General features: G+C 37.8%; 1 protein-coding gene across 1 annotated transcript in view; it reads right to left on the bottom strand.

Moving 5' to 3' along the window:
* LOC139327144 (unconventional myosin-X-like) overlaps nucleotides 1-20,832 on the bottom strand; it is a 126,707-nt gene that overhangs the window by 77,955 nt on the left and 27,920 nt on the right. The window contains exons 2-3 of the mRNA XM_070956857.1: nucleotides 8,457-8,555; nucleotides 5,795-5,953 (exon numbers count right to left, since the gene is read on the bottom strand). Coding sequence (XP_070812958.1) covers nucleotides 5,795-5,953; nucleotides 8,457-8,555 — 258 coding nt within the window. The remainder of the gene's footprint in view (nucleotides 1-5,794; nucleotides 5,954-8,456; nucleotides 8,556-20,832) is intronic.

Below are 20,832 nucleotides of genomic sequence, written 5' to 3'. Positions count from 1 at the left end.
AATTTACTACACTCAAAATACATGTGACTGCAACTTTCATCATCCCCCAACTAGCATGGCACCACTCTTCACCACTTGAAAAGATATTCTCATGTTATTCAGCATACTCTTTCCACTGAAATGTAATTTTAAATTAAAGAAATCAATAGGGAGCAGAACAGCACATGAAAGGAACACAATCCATAATCAGCCTCATTCATTCACCCTACAGCAAAGTCATGGGTGGCAACTTTCCCTTTTAAACTAAACTATCTTTGGACTCCATACTTGTGATCCATGATATTTGTCTTTAAGTTATGCTAACTGTACCAAATCTGAAAGAGTTAAAAGTGTTCTTATAAAGTGCTCTGGGATTCCAGAATGAAGAACATGATACGCACAATAAATCAGAATAACAGTCTCTCTTACTCAATTAACACTTTTAAGAAAAAGTCTGCTTGTGCATAAAAACTGTAGCAGGGCACTCCCGGTGCTACAAATACACATCTCAGGTTTTTTTGCAGAGGCAAGTAAACTGTGTTTTGAACAAGATCAGAATCCTCAATTAAGCTCTCCCAGAGATGCAAAACTACTATGACAAATTTTACATGCTCCGCTGGCCTTCATCTTCTTGTAATGGTACTGGGGGGGGAGGGGGACACATGATAATGAGCATGTTTCATTATTTCTCCCAGGCAATTTTTAATATGGAAATTACCACTTCTGTTCAGCTATGCCCCATATGGGAAAATACATTGAGATTCTAAGGAGAATTGAGCAGTGTGTCAGGTTTCGGTGCTATCTTGAATAAACTTCATTCTCAAGTGCAAACTGTCTAATGAATCATTTTTATTTTAAGAATAGCAATATCCGACATTTCTGATTCAAATTGCAGCCAAACTGGCCCCTCCTTCCAACCCCCTCCTCTTCCGCTCTCCAACCCCAATGTCCCATTGGCCATCATACAGATCCATCTCTACATCCCGGCACGTTCTTTTCACAGGAATGTAGCCCCCATCCTCGTCTCCCAGGAAACACTATCTGTAACATATAAAACTAGGTAAAAGTTCATCTTGTTATGTCAGCGCTGGAAGAAAGCCTAATTTGGAACGCTGACACAGTGACCATCTTCTGCATAATATGTAGCTTGATCTGTAGAACCAGCATGGATTCAGTGATGAGGTTTTGACCAGGAAGTATTTTTAAAAAAATACATCAAAAACTATTATCTGAGAAGGGGGATTCCATTATTGACAGGGAAAAAAATCAATGGTGTAAGTGGAAACAATATCTTGAGTAAAATGTTAAAGGATGAAGCCTTGTCAGCTCATTAAAAAAAAGGAACATAAGAGGGTACATTAAAGGTTTCTAAAAATACGTTGTTGAAGGAAGCTATTAGAGACTGCACAATCTGAGGCGATAGATAAATCTAAAGTATCTGAAGATCAGAATACAATATGAACTCATTAGCCAAATTCAGGATGAAGACCAAAGTATCTTCTTTAATAGATAGAAATATAGTTTGTACAAATCTGCAGAATAAACCTTTTAGAAGCCAAGAATTTGAATTACTTTTCAAACTGAGATCCTCCTAAGGACTGCTCTACTGCTCTAATACATGTTCTTTATTGAATGTTTCATGAAAGGTGAAACAGGACACATCTTCTATTTTTAGGATTTCATCCTCATTTCCTCAGAAACAGAAACCATTGAAACTGAAAATGGGGCATTACAGAGAAAATGTTAAGTGGAAAATTGTGTGTGTGTGTGTGTGTGTGTGTGTGTGTGTCTGTCTGTCTGTCTGTCTGTCTCTATAGTCTCAGGGGTGTGGTGGCCTAGCAGGTAAGACGCTGGTTTTGTCGACGAGAAGGTTGACAGTTTGAGACCCATGCACTGCGTGACAAGGTAAACTCCTGTTCTTGCCCCAGCTCCAGAGGTGGGTTTCAGCAGGTTCTGACCAGTTCTGGAGAACCGGTAGCGGAAAGTTTGAGTAGTTTGGAGAACCGGTAGTAAAAATTCTGACTGGCCCCGCCCCCACCTATTCTCTGCCTCCCAAGTCCCAGCTGATCGGGAGGAAATGGGGATTTTGCAGTAACCTTCCCCTGGAGTGGGGTGGGAATGGAGATTTTACAGTGTCCTTCCCCTGTCATACCCACCAAGCCACACCCACAGAATCGGTAGTAAAAAATTTTGAAACCCACCACTGCCCAGCTCCTGCCCACCTATTAGTTTGAAAGCATGGAAATGCAAGTAGATAAATAAATACCACATTGGTGAGAAAGTAACAGTGTTCTGTGTGCCTTAGCATATAGTCATGCTGGCCACATTACCACAGAAGCATCTTCGGACAATGCTGGCTTCCTTGGCTAGGAAATGGAAATGAGCACCACCCCTGGAGTTGGGCACAATTGAGCAGGGGAAACCTTTACGCTTTACCTCTATAGTCCCAGCAAGGAATGAAAGCCTCATGCCTATAAATGTTTTAAGAATCAGGCAGTGACTTCTAATACCCCATTACTTTATTTTCTTGACTTATATGATACTATTTAGGGAAGACACCCTAATAGTGCAGTTGCTTTATTTGGAATGTTGAGAACATGTTAAGGATGCCTTCAAAATGTATATTTGCTGTGGCAAATATGAATGTGATTAAACTCCAATGTACTTTACGTAACTGATGCAGTTGTTCCCTATCCCTCAGTCCAGGTCTACCAGATGCTCTCTTCTGTTCTGAATTATCGTTGTATTTTTTTTCAACAGTCAGTAAAACAAAGTAGTGAGCTGCCAACTACACATATTTTTGTTTTTCAAGAAAGCTTATAAGAGATCTATGAAGGCTCAAACGCATTGTGTAAAGTAAGATGATTACAAAAGCTAAGACTCTGCTTTGTTTGGAAGTGTGCCCAACTTCATTAAAAGAAAAAGGACATCTCTCTTCCTCAACAAAAAAGACAGACAGAGGGAATGGCAGGCAGTACTGGGCAATTTTTTTTTTATAAGGCATGCCAACTATTGCAAAAACTTAGTGAAAGTGACCATAATAGACTTCTCTAATTCCAAACCTGCTCAGCAGTGTACAAAAATTGAATACTTCTGAGATCAATAAACATGAGAAGATTCAACCTCCAAGATTTTTGGTTTGTTTTTGTTTTTTTAAATCAGCGCTGCAACTTTTATCATTTTGCTAATTTTATATAACACCTAGAAAAACACCTTGTTCTTTTTAATGTCATCCACAAGTGCCATCCATTATTATTCTAGTCATTTCTGACCCCAAAGATAACTAAACGCCTGGGATTTAAGCAAGACTGGCTGATCACCAATGATTTTCCACTACAGTAGTGGTTTTTTTGAAGTAATAAGCTGTTCCACCTTAGGAAACACAAGCCCAATATATTCAAGGAGTGTACAGTTACACGGGTTTTCATACATCTTGAAATTTTTTTCCTTAATGAAATGACTAATAGCTAATAAAAATGATTTTTTTAATTAAAAAAAGTCTGTTAAATTTTCTACAATCTCTTTCCTCTAAAGAGACAATTTTGATCTGTCTTTCCCAATAAACAAAACATAAAATCCAAGAACACCCCCCCGCCCCCCGCAACATTTCCTCTGGTTCTTTTAAAGCAAAAAATCTTTTGCATAAACATTCTTTCTGGCTGAACCCAAGTATTACAGGATTGCTATATATTATTTTTTAAGACACCTGGAACTGCTGCCGTCTTTCTTCCTACTAACACAAGCAATAGATCGTACAGTGCCCTGCTCCTACCCCCCCTCCCCATTCATAGCACTGCCCCGCAGGGCCAAGGAAATGAGCAGTGTAGTGATGTCACCTCATTATGTAGAGAGCAGCTGGCATCAGATATTACACACACACACAAAATGCAATACACAAAAAGTGGATGCAGATTCACCTCTGTAATTCTATCTGGCCCTTAGACAATGCATGTGGAGGTTCTGAATCGGGAAAGAGCATGATTTAAATGTTGTTATTCTCATTCCCTTTCTGACAAAAGGAAAGGAGAGGGAAGGGGAGAGGAGGAGAAGGAAAAACAATCTGATGTAAAAGAGCAGCAAACAAAATGAAAGCTGGTGGATTGTGAGCTCTGGACTGTAAAGAACTTTTGGTGAGAGATGAGTGCAATTGTAAGCTGGGTGCAGCAGATGGTAAAAAAACAAATAGGTTATCACTAAACAGCATAATGCATTATTTGCAAGTCCCTTCCTCACTCCAAAAGAAGACGCTTCCCAGAAAACAGGTCATTTAATTGATCATTTACTGGAATATAAAATGCCTTCAGTCCTTGTTGCCTTAGTAACCGTTGCGATGCAACAGACTTAAGATCCACATTTCAATACCAGAATTTAAGGACGCTTGTGCACAGGTAAGAAGATAAGGGAATATGCCTCATCCCCTTCCTTGTGCTCCCAAATTATCTTGCAGTCATCTTGCTTGATACAGAATTACCTGCTCCTCCTCATCTCCTATCCATATTTACAGAAGCAGGTAGAAATTGGATGTTTAATGCCAAAAGAAGGAATCAGATGGCAGAAACTTTGGATTGCACTATGGATACTAACTATCCCTTGGAATACAAGAAAGGGGTATATTATGTAAAAACACTTTCTTTGTCTTTGCAAATAGAAAACTAAAGTTGAGAAAGGAGGCTGAAATCTGGCATGCAGATGAGCATTTATGTTTGTGTATCAACTCATATGCAGGCTGCATTTTTTAAAACTTGGGTGGGTATTCAAAAATGTAATGTATATGCCACCAATCCATTCTGCTATTTGATTCTATTTGATGATAGATTAGCATGGCCCTAGTTTTACTAAGAAGCTATCCAAATATTCTCAGAGGTCTCTAACCCAAGCTTCCGTGCTCATGACCCAAAGACATGCAAAGCATCAAAGCACACTTCAGAGAAGGCATGGCTCCTGCATACCTGGATGTCAAGTCTACCTCTCATAGGATGAGGATACAGTCATGAAGGTAACTTCTCTTTTGAGGATGTGGTTTAGCACTTTGTTGGAAAGATTAAGCAGGGCACCAGTCTAATTTCGCCAGTTGCAGCCCTTTCTGGATCGTGATGCCTTGCGCACAGTCACTCACGCCCTTGTCACCTCCCAACAGGACTACTGTAATGCTCTCTACATGGGGCTCCCCTTGAAAAGCACCCGGAGGCTCCAACTGGTCCAGAATGCGGCCGCGTGGGTGGTTATGGGCGCAACTCGTTGTGCCCACGTGACACCCCTCCTGCGTGAGCTACACTGGCTCCCAGTGGTCTTCCAGGTGCGATTCAAGGTGTTGGTTACCACCTTTAAAGCGCTCCATGGTATTGGACCTGGGTACCTTCGAGACTGTCTTCTGCCACCAGTAGCCTCCCACTGGCCAATTCGCTCCCACAGAGAGGGTCTCCTCAGGGGGCCATCGGCCAAATTATGTTGTCTGGCGACACCCAGGGGGAGGGCCTTCTCTGTGGGAGCCCCTGCCCTTTGGAATGAACTGCCCCCAGAAATGCGTAAGATCTCCGATCTCCGTGTATTTCGCTGTGCCCTCAAAACCTTGTTGTTCCACCAGGCCAGGCTATCAATGTAAAGATTTTAATTGGTTTTAAATATGGGATTTTAAATTTGGGGGTTTTATAATTGAGCCAATTATTTAATAATTTTAATTATTTTTAAATTTTGTCTGCCTTTGTGCTTTTAATCAGGCTGTACACCGCCCTGAGTCCTCCGGGAGAAGGGCGGTATGGAAATAAAATTAATAAATAAATAATAAATAAATAAAATAAATAATTTGTTCACTCACATAGATGTGGTTCTGCTTGTAGCGCTGGTGCAGGTTGAGCAAGATGGCAGCTTCATGTAGGTCTCCCAGCATGGACATGTCCTCCACACCGTCTACACTTGACTGATGCATTGGCATAATTTTTTCTTTTGGCAGAGAGCCTTGTGCATAGCAGAACACCTAAGGGGAAGGGAAAGATTGAGAGATGTAACACTGCAAAATGACCATATGTCCTGGGTGACTCTCATCTGCTGAACTAGATGTGATAGTAAAGGACTTGTACTAGATCTGGACATCAAGCCAGCTAGTAATCATATGCGTGCTTGCAGCATGAATTTCTTATATTCCCACGTCTTTTGAGTAAACCTTTCAGGATCATATGGTAGCCCTAAAAAGAACTTCCAAGCAATTAAAATTAATAAAATCATTAGAGCAATATTAAAAAAGAATCACGTTCAGATTTAGAAGTCAGAAAGAATGAAGAATGCAGACATCAGTACACTACTATTTAAAGACAAAAAACCTACAGCACTAACCGCTTAAAATCATCAGGGATGGAGCATGTAGAACCTCTTTGGAACTAACTCCTTAAACCAGATGCTGCTGCAGGTAAAATCCTGTCTCATATTCCTATCTTTTATAAGTGATGGAATAGGAAATGGAGCCTTTGACGTTGAACACAGATGTAGACTCTGCAAAAGAATCCTGCTAGTCCATTTTGTGTCAGTTGCAGTTTTTCGAGGGTAGCCTCATATGCAACATTTTATAATGATCTAATTTAATAATGAGCAAGAATTAATCTGGTTGACCCACTGTGAGTACAGGCCACTGACCATTTCTTAAGGGCAGCAACACATGACATTGTCTGCTCCCACACCTAAGCCACTGAAAAAGGCAATCTCTGCCCATTATTTTCTCCTATATATCAAAGTTATTTTTTTAACTTCTGCTAATTTAGTTCTCCTATTGTGCCTCACTTTCACCGGAACTGGCTAGCATACACTTGGTAGAATCACCCTCTCTGTTCCAATCACTGGTTACTGTCCTCTGGCCATTTTTTAAAAAAATAAATTCACCAGTGAAACAATGAAAAGCTGTTTTTTTTAAAAAGGTGAAATTGATAAGTTTCTGCCACTTTTATTTTCTAGGCCTCAAGACAGGAAAATAGCCCTACTCCTCAGCCTTTACACTTATATACTGCTCCATACTACTTTACAGCACTCTCTGAGTGGTTTACAATGTCAACGTATTATCCCCAACAATCTGGGTCCTCATTTTACCAACCTTGGAAGGATGGAAGGCTGAGTCAACCTTGAACTAGTCAGGATCGAACTCCTGGCAGTGGGCAGAGTTAGCCTGCAATATTGCGCTTTAACCACTGTGCTACCACGGCGCCTGGTAAAATGGTAAATTATAGGGTTTCTCTCTCTCTCTCTTTTTTTTTTATCAGATCATAAATGGTAAAGAAGTGGGGGACTTCACCAATCAGGGATCATGGCTAGGAGTGGGTTTCAGCAGGTTCTGACCAGTTCTGGAGAACCGGTAGCGGAAATTTTGAGTAATTCGGAGAACCGGTAGTAAAAATTCTGACTGGCCCCGCCCCCATCTATTCTCTGCCTCCCAAGTCCCAGCTGATTGGGAAGAAATGGAGATTTTACAGTATCCTTCCCCTGCCATGCCCACCAAGCCATGCCATGCCCACCAAGCCATGCCATGCCCACCAAGCCACGCCCACAGAACCAGCAGTAAAAAAATTTGAAACCCACCACTGGCCATGGCAAATGTGATCCAGACAAAACACTAGCCTGTCTGCATGATGGAAATAGAGGAAAGAGTTGAAATGTGGAAAGTGATTTTTAAATTGGCTTCCTTATCACTGGTTTACACACAGGGAGACAAACAGCTGAAGAGTCCAGTGTAGAAAAGTATTAAGATTGTTCTTAATCTTACAGACTGTTCTGTTCTTGGATTCATGCTTCAAACATGTAATGGATTGTCAGTTGCCACAGGGACAATATATTAAACTCCTGCATCTCCATCTTTGATTCCATACTAGTAATTGCTAATATATAAAAAACACACACTGAAAGGATATCCATCTTTCTATTGCTCTTTTAGCAAGCCTCATTGAGATGCTGTAATGGCAGTTAGATCACATTAAAAGATAACTGATCTGCATTAGGTCATCTTATCTATATATGCAGGGAAAAATGCAGGCCTCCCTCCCCAATACACCAGAGAGATTCAGAAGGGCGGGGATTTGCCTAGAGAAAATGGAAGATGACCGATTCAAGATATTAATTCAGGATTATCTCCAGTTTCAAACCTGGCCAGCTGCAGAACTACTGAAGTGTGAATTGCTTGGAAGCTTCAAGAGCCTGCCCCAGTCCACTGAGGTGTGTTGCTGTCTTTTCTGAGAACTTGTGTGCCTTGTTTCAGGGTCAAAGAGTTTAACAGCAATTCAGAAAAACCAATTTGCAAGTTAGAATGGGGAGCAAAGTCTTAAGAAAAATATACCTGTTCAGGCAAGATGACATTACTCAACACTTGGCCATTTTAGACAGTACATGTTAGGTATCAGTTGAGTCTCCCAATGTATTTTTTCAAATTTTGTTCAAAAAGCAAGGGGATTATCCAAGAGTCCTTTCTTCAGTGGTTCATTACAGTCTTAAATTTCACTTACCTCACCATAGTCTGAAGTGAAAAGCATGGAGCCATTAGCACAGGATCCAAGAGTGCAGGGCCGCATATAATCAGGTTCCTGGAGCCACACGCGTGTTCCCTGCAACCAATCACCGGAGAGATCAGCCATATAGCCTTTATCTGTTTACATTTGTACATCGGAGGGAGATGGGCAGTTAGGAAAAATGACACCTACATACATACTACTGTACATACATATATATTTAGTGATCACACTTGCTATCATTTCCTTTCTTTGCCAATCAACTGCAAAAATATGTCATATACAGAAATACTTTAAATGTGCTTATTCAGCAGTAAAATGCATGAATAAAACATGTAGATGGCCACCACAAAGGGGCATTCTTCTCTTCATCTTATAAATAAGGTAGTATATATCCTATAAGAATTAGTATCAAGATAAACGATTATAGATGATTAATCCTTTCACTTTTGTCTTTTTTACTTAAACTGCTTTCATAGGAATACAAGGAAGGTGGCTGGACTGTCACTCAGGATGACATTCATTACAGTCCCTCTCAGAACGCCACATATATGACAGTTAAACACTGTTGCTTATCAGGGCTAAAATATATTCAGTTTCTATAGTCTGCATGGATCCCCAAGTATCCTGGAATGTTACATAAACTGTTCAGTCTGCCTGGTGAAGCTTAGATTGGGACAAAAAGAAAAGGATCAACTTTCTTCATTCTTAAATTTCTTTTAAAGTAGTTACATGGCAAACACTGTGGATGGCAGAAAACTTACTTTGCCAATATTTCAGTGCAGTAGTTAACATTTTCCCATTCATCCCAGGCAAATATGGGACTTAGTCTCACAGCCTTGCCCCACATTCAAAGTCCTTACTGAATTGTGTCAAAAGCTGTCACCAGGCTATTAGAATAAACCAAGCAAAAGCAGCCTTTGTGTAAAAGTCACAGTACCTTGGTATGTAGTATGGAACTGGGTTTAGACAATAATTTTCAGCCCTTTTCAACACTCCAAGATTTAATTCTGCCCAGTTTTTGTTCATTTGTGTTAGACTCAGATGTGAGAGTCCCAGGATCAAGTTTAAGTCAATTTTTAAACTGTTTACTGTTTCCCTCTAACTCAGTTCATCAAGTCTTATCAGCCTAAAAATTCTACTTTATGCTACCTAACATAAAGGGAGTTGAAATATTGCTTTCAGTTCCTTAGAGGAAAGTGTGATAGAAATGCAATTAATTTTAACCGTTTTACATACAATCCTGATTCTTCTTACATACTTTACATAGAGATTAAGTATCATGAAAATTCGCAATGTTGTAGGGACTAGAAATATTTTTTTTGCGATGATCATGGAAATTATGCTGGACCCATCTCGGCACTCTCAGCTCACAATAATTCCTCACACAAACAAAGGGTCCAACTTGGCTAGGATAAAAGTTCAAACTGATCAACCGGAGGCGGACAAAAGGACAGGACAGCCAATTTATACGTAACAGATACCAGAGAGAGAGAAGGTCTGTTGTCATCTGAATAGGAAGAAACGGAGAGTTGAAATGTGGAAAGTGATTTTTAAACTGGCTTCCTTATCAACGGTTTGCACACAGGGAGACAAGCCGCTGAAGAGTCCAGTGTAGAAAAGTATTAAGATTTGGATCACTACAGACTGCTCTGTTCTTGGGTTCATGCTTCAAACATATAAATGTCATAATGGATTGCCAGTTGCCACAGGGACAATATATTAAACTCCTGCATCTCCATCTTTGATTCCATACTAGTAATTGCTAATACAAAAAAACACACACACTGAAAGTACTTCTAAAAAGTGCCTGAAATAAACAGGCAAATGAGGGGTTTCTTTCCTATAAAAAGAGGCATGTACTGGAATCTCTTTCTTACTGCTGAGAAAAACAAATCTTTTTCAGTCAACCCAGATCATAAATCTGTGTGTGTGTGTGTGTGTGTGTGTGTGTGTGTACACAAGTGTATTGCTACTCTTTGGGGGAGGAGGCATAACTAGAGCCACAGTAGCAGTAAATGTTTATTTTACCCAAGGGCTAAGCACAAACCACTTTTAAGAAAATGAATTGGGACAGTTGAATGCTTAGTAGTTTTAATAGTTTTGCAATAACAAGCCTGGAATTGAGAAGTGGCATTTGGGAAAAAGCTTTAGCAGCCTCTCCCTGCCACTATCCACTTTTTTGCTCACAAGGACCCAGCTTTTGTTATCAGAAAAGCCTGATCTAATAGGAGATTTTTGTGGAAATTTTTCAAATGGAGGCTCAAGGCAGACCATTCCTTGCCCTCTGTGGTCCATATCAATGTTAAAATCATGGCTAGCGCTGTACCATTGCTAAAAGAGATTTTGATAAGATTTTCCCCCAATTTCATGGCAAATCAACAGAGGAAAGATTGATAGCAAAAACTGCAGCAGGGGAGAAGAGGGACTGGTTGAGAATCAGGATACCACTAAGCAGTCATTGCCATTAGCCCTGCCTGCTTTATGCCTCTGCATAGTGATTGATACTTGTCACTGAATTGATTTTGTTTTAAATCTATTCCTTCTTTCTCTTGGTCTTTTCTGTATCTTACTTTTATTTGCGAGTAGGGCCACCAGTCTATTTCCATTCCTTGTTCTTTAAGCTCTTCCCTAGTTTTCAAATTCCCCTGAACATCTACTATTTCCCTATATTTTAGAATCTTTTGTTTTGATAATATGTTGGGGTGAGTTATTGCTTCTATAGACGATAGCCAGCCAGGAATTTTCATGTAGTGTTTTTGTTTAATTTGTAGCCATGTGTTAATTAAGGATCTCCTGATTGTATGGTTGTTAAAATGTTTATATATTTTATTTCCTGAACTCCATATAAAGGCGTGCCATCCTTTCATTAAATCATGCCCTTCTAAATTTAGCAATCTTTGATTATCTAAGGTTATCCAATCTTTAATCCATAATAAACTGGCAGCCTTGTAATATTTATCCCATGCCGGGAGTCCAAATCCACCTCTACTTTTATCATCTTGTAGTATATTCAATTTTATTCTTGATTTCTTCCCTTCCCACACAAATTTTTTAGTTATTTTATCCAAATTATCAAAGAATTTCTTATCTAATTTTATTGGAATTGTTTGGAATAGATAAAGGAGTCTTGGCAGTATGTTTGATTTTATTGCTGCTATTTTCCCCAATAAAGACAGTTTTAGTTTCCCCCATTTTTCTAAATCTTCCTTTATTTTCTGGACTAAAGTATCATAATTGTCTTCTTTTATTGTTGTCGTTTTGGCCGTCAAATTTATCCCTAAGTATTTAATTTTTTTTACTGTCTGCAGACCGGATTCTTTTACTAATTTCTCTACTTGTTTTATTGTCATGTTTTTTGTTATCATTTTTGTCTTTTCTTTATTAATTTTTAAACCTGCTACCTTTCCAAATTTTTCAATCTCTTTTATTAATTTTGGGGTTGTTTCTAATGGGTTTTCTACGAAAAAAACAAGGTCGTCTGCAAATGCTTGGACCTTATAATCCTCTCTCTTGATCTTTAATCCTTGAATTTCTTTATTTGCTCTAATTCTGATTAATAAATTTTCCAATGTTAAAATGAATAGTAAAGGGGAAAGTGGACATCCCTGCCTTACTCCTTTATCTATTCCAAAGAATTTTGTTGGGTCACCATTCACCAAAACACATGCTTTCTGATTCTGATATATCGATGTTATCATTTTAGTAAATTTTTCTCCAAAATTCATACTTTTAATTTGTTGCTTCATAAATTGCCAGTTAACTTGGTCAAAGGCTTTTTGTGCATCCAGAAAGATCAGTGCTACCTGTCTCTCTGGATGCACCTCATAATATTCTAGAACATCCAATACTATTCTTAAATTGTTTTTTATCTGCCTTGTAGGCAGAAAACCATTTTGATCCTGGTGTATTTTATTTTGTAATATTATTTTCATCCTATTGGCAATTATACTCATGAAAGCTTTATAATCAGTGTTCAACAAAGAAATCGGCCTATAATTTTTTATTAGTGTGGTATCTGTCCCCTCTTTAGATATTAAGGAAATGTATGCTTCTTTCCATGTGTTGGGTAGCTTTGCCTCCATTAGGGCCTCATTGTATATTTCTAACAGTATTCCATTTAATGAGTCTCCAAATGTCTTATAGAATTCTATTGGTAAACCGTCTGTCCCCGGGGTTTTATTATTTTTTTGCCTCTTCAGTGCCTCTTTTAGCTCCCCCATCGTAATCTCCTTATCTAATAATTCTCTTTCTTCCTCTGTTAGTATTTGCAATCCCTCCCCTTTTAAATAGTATTCAATTTCCTCCTCTGTTACTATATCCTTTTCATACAGTTTTTGATAATATTGGACTATTATGTCCTTTTTTTCCTCTAGGGCCCATTGAATCCTTCCCTCATCATCTCGTAATTTCTGAATTGTTCTTTTTTCTCTTTCCTTCCTCAGCCTATACGCCAGCCATCTCCCTGGTTTGTTTGCGTTTTCAAAGTAATTTTGTCTTGTATATTTCAATGCTGTTACATATTTCCCCTGCTCTAATATGTTTAGGTTATGTTTTGCTGTTAACCAATTTAACCTTATTTTTTCATCTCCTGGGTTTCTTTGCAATTTACATTCCCAATTTTGAATTTCTTCTAATAATTTGTTATATTCTTTCTCTCTCTCTTTTCTCCGTTTTACATTATATGATATCGTGAGGCCTCTTATATATGCTTTGGTTGTATCCCATAGGTTTTGTAGGGAAGTGTGTTGCTTTGTGTTATCCTTATAAAACCATTCTAACTCCTTTTCTATATAATTCTTATATTCTTTTTCTTGCAGAACCTGTGTGTTCATAGTCCATCTATTCTTCTTTCTCTGCTGACCTCTCCACTTCATCATTATCGGGTTGTGGTCAGCCCAATTATTTGGTAAAATCTCTACTTCTTCTATCTCCATTATTAACATCTTAGTTACCCAAATCATATCCAACCTTGACCATGATTTATGCGGATTCGAATAATATGTATAATTTCTTGCTTCGGGATTAAGATATCTCCAGCTATCTACCATATCTAACTCTTCCACCATATCCATAAAGGTTTTAGGTAATACATTTTTTTTATTTTTGTTTTGTTGACCACATTCATAATCTTTTCTTACATCTAATATAGCATTAAAATCCCCAATCAGACAGACATTCTCCATTTTTTGTTCTATAATTTTCTCATGCACTTTTTTGTAGAATTCTAATTGTTGACTATTTGGGGCGTATATTACTACCAATAATATCTTTTTGAGCTCAAGATTTAGTTCTACCATGACTATCCTACCTTCTGTATCTACATACCTCATATTACTGTCTATTCCTTCTTTGATATATACCACCACTCCTCTTTTTTTTTCTTCTGCCAATGAAACGTATTCTTTACCTAATTTTTTATATTGTATATATTTGATATCCTGTTTTCTTATATGTACCTCCTGGAGGCACACAATGTCTGATTTTTGTTTCAAAATTTTTTTGTAAATTTGGTGTCGTTTGGATGGTGAATTGAGTCCATTAACATTTACAGATAGTATTTTTAAAGTCCGTTCCATTTTTTTTTTTTTTATTAACTTTCCTGTTGTTTCTTCTTTATTTCTTCCTGTTCCTTTTTTTTGCCTCTTGTCTGTACTCCTTCCTCTTCCTGGGTCTCTCCTTCATCTGCTTTCCCTCCTTGTTGTGGTGTTCTTTCCCGATCTCTCTTCTGTTTTCCTTTGATATATCGTCCTTCCTCTTCTTTATTACCATTTGTTACTTCAGCCCCCATCATTTGGTCATATAATTCTTTTGCTTTGCTGTGCGAATCCACCTTGATTTTCTTTCCCTGCCACGATACTAACATTCCTTCCGGGGTTATCCATTTGAATGGTATATATCTTCTGTTTAGTAACGTGGCCAGGAACCAATAATCTCTTCGCAAATCTCGTATTCTTTTAGGTACTTGCTTTAGGGTGATTATTTCTTTATTTCTATAATACATCGGTTCGTCCTTTGTTATCTTATATACAATATCCCTCACCTTCCTTCTTACAAATCTTATGTGTACCTCCCACGGGAGTTTGTTTTGTCGGGCGTAGTTAGTGTGGACTCGGTAGACTTCATCTAGTTCATTAATTATCTCGTCTTTTTCTCTCTGGAGTGCCTCTGCTATCATCTCAGCCATTACCATCGTCAAATCTTCCTCCCGGTCTTCCGCTACGTTCTGGAAACGCAAATAGAATGCTGCCTTCTCCATTTCTAATTGGGCCACAGTGTTCTCAAGTTCCTTATTTAATCCTGTCATTTTTGTATCTAATGCTTCTAATTTTTCTTCCGTCAATTCAGTTTTTTGTTCTATTTCTTTTATCCTTTGGTCATTTTTTTGGATGATTTCTTGTATTAAGTCCATTTTCCATCAATCTTTTGAATGTCATTCTTAACTTCTCTCTTTACCTCGTCCATGTCTTTTCTAGATTGTTCATGGTTTCTTGTCATACACTCTTGCATTTTGACCATAGTTTCCTGAATTGTTATAAGCGTGGCCTGCATTGTTGGCATATTAGGTGTACTGGGTTGCTTGTCTGATGGTATCTGCCACCCGCAAGGTTAGCAAAAATGTATCCAAATGTGAACCCGGTTTGCTGGAAATGTAAAAAAGCACAGGGAACTTTTTACCATGCTTGGTGGCTTTGCCCAAAAATCAAAAAATATTGGAACAAAATAAAAACATGGATAATAGAAATAACAAATCACGAAATTGAATTAACACCTGAAGTCTTTTTACTCGGCATGATCAATAAAAATACTAGGAAGGACATAAAATACCTAATACTCCATATTATAACAGCGGCAAGATTAGCATTGGCACAACTCTGGAAAATTGACCGTTTGCCAACTGATCAGGAAGTAATACAGAAAATCTATGTATGCGCAGAGATGGATAAATTAACCCTAAAATTACAGGATAAGGAAGATTCAAATTATTTTAAAATATGGAATAGCTGGTACCAGTGGATAAGTCAGAGAGAGGGAATGCTTAGAGATGAAAGTTAGGAGAAATCAATGTAAATAAACAACTGCACTGTCAGAGAGATATAGAAGGAAATATAGTCACTGTGTGTATATATATATATGTATATATAACATTAGAAAGTAGTTGATAGAGGAAATTGAGCACTATATATGTATAGTATATGTACTTGTAATTTGTGTGTTTGATTAAGAAAAACTTGTTCAGTTTTTCTTATAATTGTTTTAAATGTCTTTTTTTTAAATATGAATAAAGTTTGTTTAAAATTTAAAAAAAAAAAAAAAGATACTTGTCACTGAAGAGCCGCTGACAAGATGCAACAAAGACAATTCCTATGAAGTCATCTCATGGTCTTGCAAAATGGTGAAAGATCACAGAATACTGACTCAGATCTAAAATGTAACTTTTGTTTGTTATGGCTTATTCCTGGCCTCTCTGAGTCCTTTGTGTACATGAAAAACTAAAAAAAATCACTAGATAAAAGGATGGTGAACATTAGGTTTTTCCCAGTGAATGATAAACTATAGGACTTTTTGAAGTATGCGGTCTTTGAACTAATCTTTCTATGGTGAAAAAATTATTAGCCATATCAGCCATTATCAGCCATAGATAATATCAAGAACAACTTTGCATCCTATTTTGATCAGTCTTAACTTTGCTGCTTCAGATACTCATTTTTATGAGGTAAATCCTCCTCCTCCTTCCTTTCTCTCACTTGTATTATATGCTCCCAAATGATCAAGAATCAAGATTCTGCTTTGGCTACATTACAAAACCTGAAGTGACTCAGGTAACTTACTTATTAGGTAGATTATTATTATATTATTATTAGTTACATTAAGTAGCTACAATATGGGAGGTGGTGAGAGAAGCCATAACTTCCAGATAAGGGTTGAATCAAGTTTCATCAAATGCATCTTTTGATTGATCCAGAGGACCATAAATAAGTAATAGATACATCTAAACAGAAATTAGCTAATGGAAGCAGATGTGAGATGCAGCAGGTGGAAGAACATCTACTCAATCCACAAGAGAGAAGAGGTTATCTGATCTCAAGAAAGAGGCAGAATGGGGGAGGGGGAATCAATAATGGTTTTCACGAAAGGGAGATCAAATAGAACATGGATGTGGACTTTCATTGATACTTCTTGAGCAATAATCTCCTTTTTTCTGCCAGAGGCTAATCTCACATTAACAACTATTTGCTTTCAGGTCTGTCTAGTTTAGTGAAAAGAAGGACCAGGGGATGACAGTGTTCCAATATCTAAGGGGTTGCCACAAAGAAAAGGGAATCAACCTATTTTCCAAAGCCCCTGAAGGCAGGGCAAGAAGCAATGGATGGAAATTAATCAAGGAAAGAAACAATTTGGAATTAAGGAGAAATTTCCTGACAGTGAGAACAATTAATCAGTGGAAAGATTTGCCTCCAGAAGTTGTGGGTTCGCCAACAATGGAAGTCTTTAAGAAGAGATTGGACAATCATTTGTCTGAAATATATATAGGGCTTCCTGCCTGAGCAGGGAGACCTCCAAGTCCCTTCCAACTCTGTTATTCTGTTATTTTGTTTTGTTATTCTGTGCCATAAACTCAAGAGATAGAAAGTAATTCTGTGAGGCAGCCAAAAGTGCTGATCCAAATTTCAACTTGCATGCTGTATCTCAGAATGAAAAGTTTGCTTAAAATTGCAGTGTACTCTTTATTGCTCTACCTTGGCAAAAGTACAGTAAGAAGGTCCTAAATTTAAGAAGGCATCACCTGCAGAAATAAGATTAAGTAAGGGAAAATATTCTCTACTTCCACTACTGCATTCTCAGCAAATTTAAGGCAACCGTCCCACTTTGAAGTCAAACTATTTTGGAGAAAATATACCATTTCAGCTCTCTGATAAATGCAATAATAATATGCAAAAACATTCAAAGGAAAACTAATTGGAAGCTGGTTTGAGGAAGCAACGTGATGAATGGATGAGGTACATGAGTTTCAGAAGCACAGATGAAAGCAGAAAAGAGAGAAAGAAAGAGACCTAAATCTCTAAAAGTAAGGACTTCAGATTTAATGTTAAGATCAGTGTAAACTTAAAGGCAAAGGCTGGAAATCTTGGACCTTTCAGATGTTATGGCTGATAAGTTATTTATCCTTCCTTAAAGGCGATCATTGCAACAAATAGACTTTCAATGCGATTAGTCACACAATCCAGTAGATATGCAACACTTATTCATTTGCTATGCAGACAGTTTTCTATGAATTAGTGAGGTACAAGTATTATGTTTTATTAACACTCAAAGTGGAAAGTGTTACTTTTTGGAAAATTTGTTAACATGGTTGTCTCAAGCGCTTTTCCTAATTTTAGAGTTATAAATGAGTGTAGCAGATTAATGTATATTGCTCACTGGATAGTATTCACACAAAATACTGTAATAAGCTGCTGAGAATTCTAGCATGTTAGGAAATACCAGCAAGTGTGCAGGGCAGACTTCTCAATTGTTTCTACTTAGTTTTTCCCTGTATAAGAGTGGCAGAAATTTAGAAGCTACAGGATGTTTAATTTTAATTTTAAATCTGGCTTCTGACTTAGTGCTTTTCTTAAGAAGCCAGAGTCCAAAAGTCAACTGCAAAAGCTGGTTTCTAATACTGAGGTTAAAAGGAGGGGTGGGAGATCTTAGGCTAGACATGATATAAGCCTTTCTGGATATGGATTGTGGTTGCTTCCATTTCAGGGGGAACCAAGCAGATGCAGCTGGTGAATATGTACCAATAAGATTTGAAATACTAACAAACCAGCATTTTAAATAAATCTGGCCCACCATTTAAATAAAGACACTGTCACTATCAGGGACTGCAGTGAGTTTGGGGATGAAATGTATTTGTTTTTAGAGCACAGTACTACAAATAATGCTTACAGTAAAGTTGGTACCAGATTTGTTTCTTGTTAGAGAAGCAGGAACAGGTAATTCTTAAGAAGTTCTAAATACATGATATGGACAGAGCTTCCCCATCACTGTGTTTGTGACTGTTATCACATTCACATTCCTGATTTTGTAAAAAAAAAAGACATTAAAGAAATCAGCTTTCCCCACCCAAATGGTCTTAGACATACCAGGTAAGAGATGATAGGTGATGGATCCAATCAATCTGGTAAGCAACAAGATTTGTTTTTCTCGCCATGTACATGTATACATCCAAACTAGACTGTGTTGTTTCTCTGTGTCGTATAATATATGTGGGTATATGCATAATTTTGTATGTATGTATGTATGTATGTATGTATGTATGTATGTATGTATTTATTTATTTATTTATTTTGTCATGTAGTGTATATTGGAGGTGGTGGCCCTTTGAGATCTGTATGCAATGAAATTTCATTTTAAAGTATGCTGATTAGTGTACATTCAAAGTGACAATAAAGTTATTCTAAGTCTCAGTCTAAGTCTAAGAGGAGAAGGAGAATTGATTTGTACTTTTACAGAGTGCCTTCTAAAATTTGCATTCTTTTCTCTTATTGTTTTTCTTTTCTAAAATTCATATTTGTTAAAAAAAATCATATAATAAAAATCAAATCAAAAGAAAACATACACATACACGAAAAGAAAAGAAAACCAAAATCAATAAATATGGAGAAATGACTTCTGATCTCCTTTTCAACAAATAATGACATTCTTGTTGTCCATCATCTCTCTTAAATATTTCCCAGATCTCCTCATCCCCTCCTTTAATTGATATCTTTCTTAATCTTCGAATCCATAAATCATTTCATTTTTTTCTTCTTTCAGCAAGAAGTCCATTTAAGATTTCCAGTGTTTCAAAAAAGCAACAACACCCCAACATTTTGCTATTCGTTTTCTCGATCAATCATGAATCTTTTCTAATTCGTGGTCCTCCCATTTTCCCCACTGTAGACAGAAAGCAGGCACTGGAACATTGCAAGTGTGTGTGTGTGTGTGTGTGTGTGTGTGTGTGTGTGTGTAGGGGGATGTTAGAAAGGAAAGCAAAGCTGAAGGTGTGAAATCGAGACAGTAGTCTTGTCTCTTTCCAACTGGAACACACAATCACAGCCAAATGATTTCCCACCTACTGATGGCTTGTTTAGTTGCAGAGTTGCCAGTCCCAACCAGGGTCATTAAGTGGGGACTACCTGTATCACTTTTGCACCTGACTGATGCCATGTTAGAAACATGACACATTCTTGAGCATAAAATCAGAGTAAATTATACTAGTCTACCATTAAGTTTATATGACAGTAGGATGTATCAACAAAATGATCTTCTTGGCTGGTGACCAATCTGACAAGTTTTGCATAGCACAACAATCAGAAGGGCGACATTTTTAAGCACAGATTTCCCACTCTGTTACAGAAATAACGGGATGACTTCAGAATAAAATTAGGAATAAGATACCAGGCCTACAGTAAAGAGCTGATAATATGAATCAGAGGTGCTGCCCTGTCTATAAGTAACAGAGGAATTACATGTAAATGAAAAAATCAACTGTAATGAAAGGCTGCATTTCAAAGTGAACCAGCTGTCACAGCCCTTCCTATGTTGAAAGTCTCCTCTGCAGCACAGAGATCCATTCCTCTCAGTTATGCTGATCTTGCAAATTCTGACAAGGTCATACAGTCTGGAGAGGAGACATGCTACCCTCAGGAACAGAAGTCAAGCAATGCCTTCAGTTGAATGCAATTTCTAGCATCCTGCTTCATTAAATTAGAAGGGCTTCAGCCACAGCAGCTGCATCTCCACCTCTCAAACAGAAAGACTCAATTCTGCAGGATACAGAACAGGTATCACGAAGTTAACCTACATACTGCACAGTTACGCATAGTCAGCAGTGTTTAACAAGAGCCCACTCAATGCATCAAGGCAATGAGATCAGATGGAGCAAAAATATCTTAGGAGATCTCTTTCCATATATCTTCATTTAATCTTCTTACACAAAGTCGCTCTGTTGATCTCATTGTTTTCTATATAAACCCAGCTTACTCAGTAGCTTAATAGTAGTTAATGTGCTAATGCTGCCTGCTGTTATGTGGAGCATTACTGTAATTACAGTATATTGCATGGGGTTAGTGCCCATAAATCTAAAGTAAAATCATTGTCCATAAACTTACACACAAGTACCACTTGATGGGATGAGCTACTGTTCTTGTCCCAGCTCCTGTCCACCTAGCAGTTTGAAAACATGCAAATGATACATAGGTACAGCTTTGTGGGACTGTAATAACATTCCATGCGACTCAGTGTATAGTCATGCTGGCCACATGACCATGGAAGTGTCTTTGGACACTGGCTCCTTTGGTTAGGAAATAGAGATGAGCACCGCACCCTAGAATTGGACATGACC

The sequence above is a fragment of the Pituophis catenifer genome, unplaced genomic scaffold (assembly GCF_029215685.1).
Source record: "Pituophis catenifer annectens isolate HBS135680 unplaced genomic scaffold, rPitCat1.0.hap2 SCAF_1, whole genome shotgun sequence".
NCBI lineage: Eukaryota > Metazoa > Chordata > Lepidosauria > Squamata > Colubridae > Pituophis > Pituophis catenifer.
This window is presented reverse-complemented; position numbering and strand designations above follow the sequence as displayed.